The sequence below is a fragment of the Pipistrellus kuhlii genome, unplaced genomic scaffold, assembly GCF_014108245.1.
Source record: "Pipistrellus kuhlii isolate mPipKuh1 unplaced genomic scaffold, mPipKuh1.p scaffold_m20_p_22, whole genome shotgun sequence".
Classification (NCBI taxonomy): Eukaryota; Metazoa; Chordata; class Mammalia; order Chiroptera; family Vespertilionidae; genus Pipistrellus; species Pipistrellus kuhlii.
Window position 1 is genome coordinate 477,164 of NW_023425521.1, and position 11,732 is coordinate 488,895.

Sequence of the window (11,732 nt, forward strand, 5' to 3'; positions counted from 1 at the left end):
AGTTAATGGGTTTTTTATTTTGAAGACGGAGGATGAGACGGGAGCCCCTGGGAAAGCCAGACTTCCTCTCGCCACACGCTTCTCTTCCTCTGCAGCTGGGCTGTGCCATTCCCGCCAACGGTGCCTCTCCCATAATGGCACCGATTTCATTAGGAAGCAAATAGACATGCTCTTAGTCCTCTTAGCGGTTAGCTCTCCTCGCTGCCTCTCTTGCTTTGAATAGTCAAAAATTAAATAGATGGGGTGGATAAGTGCCCCCACACACGCCCCTGGCTCCACTGCCGCCCCCACCAGCTGTCCTGGCTCGGGGGCATGTGGGCTCCCTGGGTAACCGGATTCAATAAAGCGGGGCTCTGGTGCCTGGAGCCCGCAGGCCCGGGTCGCCTCAATGGCACGGAGGGGCCAGTGAGCCATGGAGGTTTGTGGACCATCTCGGAGCTTCCTGAGCCCCGGCCTCCCCTCCCCCAACACCTCCCCACCCCCCTCGGACCAAGGGTTTGTTGGTGGGACCGCCCCGGAGACAATGGCTGTCCCCGCGGGGGCTCTGCTGGCTTGTTTGGAAAGCCCAAAGGCGCTGGGAGGTAAAAAGGTCAGCTCCGGATTCGGACCTGCCTCGGCCTCCTCCTCCGCCCACCTCCAGGCCCTGGTCCTCCAACCTGCCCCCTCTGAGCCACCTTCCCCTTCTCCCTCACCCCCTCGCCCTTGTTGAGGCCGCCTTCTTCCTGTGGCCCGGCACCCAAGACCCCCAGAGTTCACCCTCAACCCTGCAGGGAGGGCACTGAGCTGGGCGGTTGGCACTTCGGAGGTGGGCCCGCTGTGGCTGGGTGTCCCAGCCTCTCTGACTTCCCAGGTCTGGCGGATGTCCTGGCTGGGTGGGAGAGCTGGGTTGGGGGGCGACCCATCCTCTGACACTCTCTCTATGCCAGGCCTTGCCTTGGGGGGAGAGGAGGAGGGAGAAGAGTGGGGGAGGAGGGAATTGCCTTTGCCTCCCCCACACATCCTCCTCTGTTTATACCCTTTTCTGTTTTCTCCAAAGAACTCTCCTTCCCTGCCTTCCTCTCAGGACTCTCTCCCAGCTCTTTTCTCCCCGTGCCTTTCCCTCCCTGTCTGTCTGCTTCTTCCGGGGACCGGGGACTGACATCTGTCAGAACCTGGGGCTCAGGCTCTGCTTTAGATCCACCCCGTTCTTCCCACCCAGCCGGCCTTGGCCAACCCCGCCTTCCCCGCTCCTTGGGATTCTGGGAGCAGAAAGCCTTCTCCACCCCGAGGCGGAGGAGCAGAAGCAGCCAGGAAGAAGGGGAAACACAGACTTTATTGCAATGAGGTAGTCGGAAGTACAGAGAGAGCCCAGCTTGCGTGGGGCTCGGGTTTCTGGAAACGCGGGTGGCGCCTCCACTGTCTCCGGGGTTCAGAGAGAGGCGTGCAGCTGCCAGGAGCTGCCCTGCACCTGGGCCTCTCTGGTCCCCCCCCCCCCTCAGAGTGGGGGGCAGAGGTGGAAATGGGGATGAGGGTCCTGGGTTTCCAGAAGGCAATAAATAGGGGAGGAGCTAGTGGGCGTGCCTGCGCCTTCCTGGTGGAGCCTCGCTGGGGGCAGGCCTCGCCCAACATTCCATCAGTCTCCGCAGAACCGAGTCCCAAACACTTTGGTGGCTCAGAGATGAGATCGCTGGGCAGAGGAGTCAGCTCTCAGAAACAACCTCTGGAGGCTGCATTAGTGCAATACAAATGTGGGGGCGGGGGGTAACAGGGTTAGATGGGAGGGGGGTGCTTTTTGGTCTGTCACAAGGCAGCTGGTGCTATTGTCAGGGCTGTGGTGACTGGAGAGAGGAAGCATTGGTGATAGGCCCGCACCCAAACACGTCCCACGCGAGACACTCCTAGGCCTTCTCTCTGTCCCAGGCCTAGAAGGGGGGGAGGGGGTGCCTAGGACAGGGGTGAGTGCAAGAGGGCAGTCCTCGCAGCTGAAAGGCACTGAACTGAGCAAACGCAAGTGGTGAGGGCCAGCAGAGCTCAGGGGCTCCCGCTGGCTCCCACCCACCTGGGCGGGTCCCCACGCCTCTGGTTGCCTGGGGTCCCCAGCCATCAGCATCCCACCCGGCCCCGGAGGAAAGGGTTTCCCTGCTGCCCGCTAAGGCAGCTCCAAACTGGGTGAGAATCTCCCATGAGCAAAGCCCAGTCCCCGGGTGAGGGATGGCGGAGGCTGGACGGCGGCGCCGGGGGCCCCGTCGGGTGGGGGTTTGGTTCAGGAGGTGACGGAGCTGGGCGAGGCCTCGGGGGAGGTGCCGGCGGACTGGTCGGAGGCGTCCCCCGCGGCCTCCCTGGAGCAGCCCGGGGGCGCCGGGGGCAGGCGGCCCCCTTCCCGCTCGCGCTTCTTCTGCTTCATGCGCCGGTTCTGGAACCAGATCTTGACCTGCGTCTCGTTGAGCTCCAGGGTGGCGGCGATCTCCACGCGGCGGGCGCGGCTCAGGTACTTGTTGAAGTGGAACTCCTTCTCCAGCTCGGTGAGCTGCCTGGTGCTGAAGTTGGTCCGGAGGCCGCCGGCCGCGCCCAGGCCCGGCTCCGAGGCCTTGGCTGGGGGCGGGGCGGAGGAGGGCAGGCCCGTTATCTCACCTCTCTCCTCGCCCCCTCCTCCTGGGCCCTCTGCACCCCCCCACCCCCACCGTTCTGTCCAACTTCTGCTCTCCAAGTTCTCCGGCATCACCAGGCACACCCCACCCTCAAGGTGTTCCCCAAATCTAGAGCAACCTGCCCCACACTTCCATCCCCCACCCACCCCACCTTACCCCACTACACCCCACCCGGCCCATTAGGCGCGCCAGGTCCAGGGCTGTGCGAGGCACACGGATGGGGGTGAGGCGAGACTTCCTCTGAAGGGTAGACCCGCACTCACTCAGTGGGGTCCCCACCGGGCCTCAGACCGGCGGGGGGCGGGGGGGGGGGGCTCTTACCTGCCTCTCTCAGAGCGTCTGGGAGCACGGAGCCCAGCCTGGGCCCAGGGCACCCCGGTGCAGGAGCCGCTTTGGGGCCCCGGAGGGAGGGTGGCCACGCCTGAGCCCTACCTGTCTTGGGCGGGTTCCTCTTCACCTTCATCCAGTCGAACGTCCGGGCTGTGGGGGCGCTGGGCTCTGACGTGCAGGGCGACTCCTTGTCCTCGGAGAGGAGGTCAGCATAGGCCGGGGCGAAGGCGCCTCTCTGGTCCGGCCCGTACGGGGGCTGCGGCGGAGGGTATGGCCCGGGGCCCGCGCCTCCAGCCCCATAGCCGTGGGGCAAGCCCCCTAGCTGGGCCCCATAGCTGGAAGGATGGAAATAGCCTCCGTCTCCTTCTGCTTGGCCCAGAGGGTAATACTGGGAAGGCCCGTAGCCCGGGCTGCAAGTGGCCGGGGGGTACCCCGAGGCCGCGGAGCTGGGGAAGGGCACCCCCAGGGCGGGAGGCGGCTGCTGGACGGGATAGCCTGGGTTCTGCTGCAGCTCGGGGCTGGGCAGCCCCCCGCCATAGCGGGTCTCGCCTGCGTAGCTGTCAAGCTCGGGAGCCGCGCTGGGGGGGAAGGAGGTAGGGGCGCTGTGGGCGCTGTAGGCGCTGGGTGCCCGGTTACAGAGTGGGTACTCTAAGAAGGAGTTCATCCTATTATAGTCCATGCGTGGCGGCCGCAGGAGGGTCGGCCCGTTCGGGGGAGACACCCTCTTGCCCTACAACCTTTCGGCAGTATGTCACGGCGCGGAGGCCTGCGTCCATGGCCCGGGCCGGCTCTCCTGGGCCGGCGCTCCCCCAGGAAGGGGGCAGAGAGTGGGGGTGGAGGGGCGCATGTGATCTCTCCCAGGCCAATGGGCGCGGTGGGCCAGAGTTTGGCAGCCCCGGCGCCCATCCATCACCCCCCAATCATTAGCATGACAAAGACACTTCAATCACCCGCAGCCCATCCATCTGAGAGCGACGTGGAAGCGTCAAAAACATCTTTCTTCAAAGACTTTTGGAAAGAAGGGACCAGAGGGAGAGGGGGGGAAAGTTGGAGGAATATTGAAGACTTTCCTCCCCTCCCAACCCCCAAGACCGTCAATAGGCTCCTGGGTTATTAGATTTGGGCAAATTCAACCCAGCTGCCCCTCACTCTTCCCACCCCCCCAAGGGGGCCTTCCCCCCAAGGGGAGGTAAGGAATCCAGCCTCCTTGCGTGGTCCAGGGCTCCCACTCCCAGCTTCTTTCTCCCAGTTTGTTCAGGGGTGGTGGGCTGGGACAGCCGGGGGAGGTATGTTATCTTGGGCCAAATGGGTGGCTGTGAGACTGTGAAGGAAAAGGGTGCAAAAACACCTCGGGGTGTGAGGCGGGGTCTAGAATCTAGATGTTGAATTCATTATAGGAAGGGTGGGAAGCTGGCATTTCAGGGAGAGAAACAGGGCAGCAATGCAGATGGAGAATGAGAAATGCCCCCATTTCTCTCTCCATCTCTCCTCCTAAATGCTCTCTCCTCATTCCCACATCCATTTTTCTCCCTCAGCCTCTCTTTATATTCCCTCTGTCTCAATCCATCTCTCCGTTCGTCCATCTCTCTCCATATTTATATTTGCTCCCTACCGATCCATCAACTCATCTCTCAAGATGTATTTATCCTCTCTCTAGCCATCCATAGCTGTAGCTGGCTCGCTTGCTCAAACTCAGATAACTCCCTGGATCCCTCCAGAGAGTCATGAGCTCCGAGCTGGGTGATGTTTACAGGTGAAGAGGAGGGAAATTTTATTCTTTTTTTTCTGAGGCGTTGAAAACTAGTGTGCGTCCTGAATTATTTAGTTCCCTCCTAGCCCTGTCCCCTTCACCACCCTCCATTTCCTTTCCCCACCTCCCCAAAGAATCCCAAGCCTCAAATCCATAAGCTCTGTACCAAATACATCTTCCAGATTACTCAAATTTTCAATGAATTTTCTAGACTAGCTCAAGGGAGTTTGCTCAGAAAATGGGAGAGTCGGGGTGGAGGTCCGGAGGCTCAGGAGGGGACTCTCACCCCTTTCTGCTCTGGTTTGACTGTTGGGTCAGGAATGGGGGGGGGGGGGGAGAGAGAGGACAGGAAGTGCCTCTTTTACTCTCCTCAGACTGGGCTGGGCCTGGCAGAGAAGCTCTTAGGTAGAGCCCATTGATTCTCCTCCTCCAGACTCTGAGGACAAGAGCGTGGTGCAATCCAACACCCACGCTCATTTGTAACCTGTCAGGGTGTCTGCCTGGCTGGAGGCCGGGGCTGGTGCTAGGGCAAGTCCAGGAGGGCAAGAGTTCAGGCAGGGATCTTTGTAAACAACTGAGCTCAGGGAAGGAAGAGAAGCAGGTGGGACAGGTCCGGAGAGAGACTGCCAAACTACTCAGGTTTCCCGCCCGCAAAAAGGGCAGGGGGCGTACTCCTCACCCTGCAGCAAACCCCAACGTTGTCTCTCAGTCTCTGTGTCTCTCCATGTTTCTGTTTCCCATTCTCCATCATTTTGCCTTTCCTCTCCAGCTTTCTATGTTGATCCCCAGAGTCACACCGCCTTTCTCTTCTCTTAATAATTGTGCCTTGCTTAGCCCCCAACCAAGAAAGACCTTAAAGCATTTCACAGGACCTTGCCCCTTTCCCTCCTCACGTGTTACTTTGGACCCCTGCTTGGGACCAGGGCAAGTTGGGGGAGGAGGACAGCTGGTTGCTCCTTTAAGAGAGATACAATAGGGGAGGGTGAGATAATGTTCACTGCCAAAGGGAGGAGGGCAGACAAAGGAAAGGAGCACTGAGATGGGAGGCGGGGGGGGGGGGGGGGGGGGGGGGGGGGGGGGGGGGGGGGGGGCCTGCAGAGAGATTGGAGAGAAAAGGGTGTTGAGGTGAGGGTAAGCATATTTCTTTCTATTTCCCAGAAACTTTTGGGGTTTGTAGATGTTCCCAGCTTTTTCCTCTGACTTTAAGATGTTCTCCACAGTGGCCTTAGAGGAAGAAGGGTATAGGAAACTAAGGTTTCTCTTTTAACCCCAAATCTGAGCTAGGCCTATATTTGAGTTAGGCCTAAATCTGAACTAGGCCTGGCTGCCCTGCCTCTGAGAGACCTGAGCCTTCTCTTTCCACCTTTCCCTCAACCCAGAGAGAACCTACGAGCCTCATTCCTTGCCCTCTTAATGATGGGAACAATCTGAGGTCTTAAGGAAGAAGTAGATTCCAAATGAGTTTAATAAAACAGCAGAAATCTGTATGGGAGCTAGGGAAATGCAGTCTCCGGGATAGCAGCTGAAGTCACCAGCAGTCCATTATTAATGACAAAAAGAAAAGGGGGTGGGGCAAAAGGGCCTCAAGTCATACTGTCAGTGAATGCTTTACCCTCAGCTCTTCAAAGTCACCATCATCTCCACTTCATCCCTGCGTCTTGCTTCCCTCTCTTGCTTAGCAGAAAAATTTAAGACTTTTCCCAAAGTTCCTGCTGGTTTTCCCAGCTCTAGCAGAAAGAATTTGGAGAAAAATCAACTTGGCTCCCTAGATTCCCAAGTCTCTTCCTCCTAGAGAGAGGATTCACCATCTGACCTGAGGAGAAAGTCTGTGGAGCCTGGACTCCCTACTAATCCCACAGCTGAGTGCAAAACAAAACAAACAAGGACAAGGAATCCACATCTGGGGTAATCTATGGGCTATAGGGTTTTCTGGTTGGCCAAATGAACTTCACCAGAGAAGGTATGATGGTCCCAACACCCAAGTGAAATGAAGTTGATTTCCTCATTTATATCATATACTTAGATATGACATATAGGAGAGTAAGGAGAACATAGGAATGCTTAGAAAATTATGTTTGAGAGGTGCTAGTCCTTAGCACATGAGCATGCAGACATGGACACAATTCTAATCAGAAGTTTACACTTGATTCTGGCCTTTTCTGTGGAGGAAGCTGTTTTAGCTGGGGATTGGCAGGAGCAATTTGTACAGTTCTTTCCTTAGGTATTTTAGTGTCTCTCTGCCTGCTCTCCTCAGCCCGGATCTTGAAGGCCAAGCCCAACATCAAAGCTTGGAACTTAAAGAATTAAAAAGATATTCAAGGTTATAACTTTTTCTCTATCATTATTTCTCCTGTTTGTGGGCAGAATGGTTTTAAACTCAGTGGTATTTGTTTTAATGCAAGCTAATTACATTGTCACACATCTGGTTAAGAACCAGAGACTATAAGTGGTGCATATTGTAATTCAAACACTACCAGTTTGGGGGCCAGAATACTTGGGTTCAAATTCTTGCTTGACCAGTTCTAAACATTATGACCCTGGACAAGTTTCCTGGTTTCTGAGTCTCAGCCTCAAAGAAGAAGAATGGGTTTAATAGTACTTATTTCACTGCATTGTTAGTAATATTAAAGTAAATAAGAAAATATAAACCATAGAGAACTCTATACAGGTATGATATTAACATTACATGCACATTCTGAAATAGTGTGAGTCAGTCTTCTGTTTTTTAATAAAACTAGCATATTAAAATATGGAAATATGTGATAGGAAAATAGCACATGTACTGTATTTTCATGTAACATATCATATATTATACAATATGAACTTTATCATATGCAAATTTCACTGAGAATTGCGATAGTTGGCTCTATTTAGACAGGATTTTTTTTTTCTTCTAAGCTGAAGAGTATTCTGATAATTGAAACCGAATATTATATAATCTAAAAGAACCCAAATCATTAAAATGCAGAAGAAAGGTTTGAAGTTGGATATTAACAAGACCTTCCTGATCTCATATTTGGAAAAAGTTTTCTAAGGAGGACATTGTCTCTCTTCCTGGAGGGATTCATCAGAAACTGTCCTCCTGGGAGGTTAGACCTCACTTCTAGAATCTAGATAGATCAGCAGGATGTCAACTTTCATCTGGGTCCAAATGTGAGTCAGAGAGTTGGGATCATTCTAAAAGGAAAGATTCTAGCGACAGGAAGAACTGACCTAATTTCCTACTGGTTTGCGGTGGTTGTGGCCAAAATACCCACGTTGGAAACCTCCCCAAGTTCTGATCAAGCTGAATTTGTATCTGAATGACTGTCCAGGCTGTGATCTTTTCTGTGGTGGTCAGAGAAGGTTTTAGGAGGATTCTTTCACTGTTGACTCTTCCTTAGAGGAGGAAGCAGTTTGTTGGATGTCCTTCAGGCACTAAATATCTGCCTCACCATTGGAGAGAGGATGCCCAGTGGGGGACAGAAGAACAGAGCTGAGCTGGAGAGGTCATTGGGGGGTTGGAGCCTTGCCAATATTGGAGCAAAGACTTCTAGGTGGAAAGGAGTGTGTGCATTTCCTGGGAAGAACTCTCCAGCCACAGGGCTCAGTCAGTTTAAGGCCCTGCAGCACTAATGTCCTTGGCTGTTTGTAGATGAGAGAGGAGGCAAGTGAGGCTGGAGTGGCTGAGCAGGCTGAGGGAGAAAGAGGTGAGATTACAGAGGAAATAGATGAGGGTGGGAGCAGGTAAAGAGGAGAGGACACGGGGCCCTACTTTCTGCAAACTGAGGAAAGGTATTTGACTAGAGCCCATTTCAAGAAGCTGCACGAGGGACCCCTGAGTGCTTGTCAGAGACTTGGGGGACAGGGGGGCAGGACAGTTCCGCAGGGCTATTTAGGGAGATCCAGAATTTGTACCAATGCTCTAGTGCTCCAGCAAGCAGATAAAATCTGAGGAGGGGGCCTTTTGAGTCCACCATGTCAAAGAAGAAGCGTGATGCCTGCCTCTTGTTGCATAAAACATCCTGCTCTTTTTCAAACAAGGGGAAGCATAACCAAATGCTGGGAAGGGGGCAGTGGGGAAAGCCAGCGGAAAACATGGCCAGGACACTTCTTAATATTCATACTTATTGACTGCCTGGCATCTGGCACACAGCACTGCATCCAATTACATGCCTGTTGAAAAGAGTTCTCTCCTTACACATTTAAATAATGACTATGGGCACAACTTTGGTGTAAAGATACAAATTAAAATTTGTTAAAATGGCTCTCCTGGATACTTGGGAGGTGGGCAATTGTCAGCACCTCCATTTAAAAGCACACGGCACCAGCTACAAGAAATATTGAATGTATTGTTTGTGAAGACTAACGAATATACTTTTGGCACATCATGTGCAGGACATTAGAGGCATTTAGTTCTTCCATTTAGTTTACAGATAGAGAAACTGAGGTCTAGAAGGGACTTGTCCAGGCATAAGTTACATTTTTTTAAATGACTCAGGGTTATCGTGATTGCAAATAAATTCCTCAGTCTAATGGCCCTTGGCTTTCACTATAATATTAATGAGCCATTCTTCTTAAAAGAATGACTCATCAAAAGCAGGGCAGACTGACAAGCAGCTTTTGGGATGGCACTGAAATATTCCCATTCCAACCACACTCAACGTATGTCCAGTTTGTGCTCCAAGACCACTCACATTGGGTCCTGGCCTAACCAGGATGAGGTGAGTACAGCCACTTGGCACTGCCCCTGTCCTTCACCCTGTCATCACTGGGGAGTCCACTGCCTTATCTGGGAACCCCTCCTCTTCTTCCATCTCCATAGCCAACCAGGAAAATCAGACTATAGAGGATGACCCCAGAGATGAGACAAGAAAAAGAGCTAAGTTGGAACACAGGTGTCTTGAGTCCCAATTCTTTGTGAATCCCAAATTGCCAGGCATTCCTTTGAATTGTAATTTGGGTGGGGAGATTGAAAGCAGGAGTCATTTCCTTCTGAAAATGCATTGCCTCTTTGTTCCGCTGTGGTAGCATCAGAAATGGGGAGTTTGTGAGTATAAGGAGAGAGAGAGAGGTGTGTGTGTTGCCTGTAAAAAGAGTTCCAAATGCTCTCTAATAATCAGCCAAGGGAAATGTAAAACTCCCAATCTCCTTGGATTGACTGCTTCTCGCCCCCAATGCCTAGAACTAGACTGGTAGATGGAGCCTTTGGCTGGCCCCTCCCGGCCCCACACTCACTTGGGCAGAAGAAATCCGGTCTAATGCAGCCTCAGGCAGGCACTGAGATGGGGAGGGGAGGGGGGCGGGGAGGAGCTTGAAAGGCAATAGCCAGGGAAAGTGGGTCAAATATTCTTAAGCATGTGAGGAAGGCAGGGAGCAAGGTAGCACTGCGATCTAGCTGTACTTCTCAAACTTTAACGTGCCTGTGAGTTACTTGGGGGCCTGCTACATGGAGTTTTTTATTCTCTTTGGGCGGGGCCTAAGATTCTGCATTTCTAAGTAGCTCCCGGGTGGTGCTGGTGCCGCTGGGCCGCAGAGCAGCAAGGCTCTGACAGAACCAGAGCCTCAGAGGCCCCTGAGTGCTGCACACGGAGCCCTGGTCCCAAGATGTGAATTCTCTCCAGCAGAGCAGATCCTGCCCTCCTGGCATTGATGAAGGGTGCTCTCTTTTTGACCAAAGGAAGCTGGAAGGTGGCCAATTAGCAAGATCCTTCTGGTATTCTTGATCTTTGGAGCAACCTGTTATAGCTGAAAGGGCATTTTTAATTAGACCAAATTATCCCGTTTGGCTGTGCATAGAAATCAAAGCCCCAGCTGAAACGTCTGCTTCATTTTGCTAGCGTGGAAATGGCTGTGTGCTGTGGCTTTTAAGACGCTAAGCACTGCCTATGGGCATATTTTGTAGGGAAATAAACATATAGCCCAATAAAATATAGAGTGTGGTTTTAATATATTGTACACTCACTTATTTATGAGGGGAATTAACACACAAGCCAATATAAGCTGTGCATTATTACTTTAATATATTGAATTTATTTCATACCTATATATTTTACGAGGAAAAATAAACTAATAAGACACACGATGTTGTTAGAACGCGTCTAATTGTTCTATATTAATTTATTTGTGAAAGAAATGCGTGCCATTTAACATGACATAAGATTATTTAGTGCAGAAGGTGAATTCTATATTAAGACAGTTTAAGGGATTAAATTTCAGCTGAATAAGATGTGTGTACTTCCCACGTGGAGGGTCCAGTTAAAAAAAAATACAATTCAGAGGCCTGTCTCTATGTCATGACCTATGCTGGCTTCTGGCTTCTCCTGACAGTTGTGCCTGTTGGTGCCCGGGACTCCAAGTCCTCGGCCTGCTGGTCCAGAAGAATGTCTGGGGGGCCCAAGAAATAAGCTGATTTTAGATCCTGGCAGCATCTGCCAGGGAGGCAGCCCTGCGGTGTCTGTTTCTGGGCCTGAGAAATATTAAATAAACCTGAGGAGGATGGATGGCTTCCCAGGGCCCTCTAAATCTCCGCGTCCCCCGGAAGAAAGAAGGCAAATGGGGAAGATCGATCCTGGCTTCCCGCTCACGGGCTTTGCAAGCGGCCAGGCCTGGGAGGTGGGGGATCGGAGAGGGTGTGGAGATGGCAAATGAAGTTGTTGGCAGAGACAGGTGGGTCTGCATTTGGAGAAAGCGCTGGGCAGGCTCCACTCCCAGAGCGAAGCATCCCAAGCCCGAGCCGCCCCGGCAGACCGACTGGGGCCTGCAGGGCCCGCGCGCCCTCCCCTCCGCCTCCATCCCCGCGCGGACCCTCCTTCCATCTCGCGTCCTCGGCATCCATTGGGCTCATTTAAAAATAAAATAAAGCAAAAGCTGGAAGGAGACTCGCTGGCTCCCTTTCTGCACTGAACGACCCAGAAAGGAGAAAGAGGGTGCGGGGCGGGCCCCCCGGCGGGACCCGCGCGCCCCAGAGCAGCGTCATGGCGCCTCTGCCCTCGCCTCCCCGCCGCCCGGCCCAGCGCCATTTTGAGCATCTTCCCTGCTTCCCC

At 53.3% G+C, this 11,732-nt stretch overlaps 1 protein-coding gene across 1 annotated transcript; it reads right to left on the minus strand.

Annotated features, from left to right (window-relative positions):
* Nucleotides 1-2,208: 2,208 nt before the first annotated feature.
* Nucleotides 2,209-4,712, minus strand: HOXB1 (homeobox B1). The gene is made up of 2 exons (XM_036451326.2): nucleotides 3,060-4,712; nucleotides 2,209-2,571 (listed from the first exon to the last, which is right to left on the minus strand). The coding sequence occupies exons 1-2, from the start codon at nucleotides 3,634-3,636 to the stop codon at nucleotides 2,243-2,245; spliced, it is 906 nt and encodes a 301-aa protein (XP_036307219.1). The 5' UTR covers nucleotides 3,637-4,712; the 3' UTR covers nucleotides 2,209-2,242.
* Nucleotides 4,713-11,732: the final 7,020 nt, after the last annotated feature.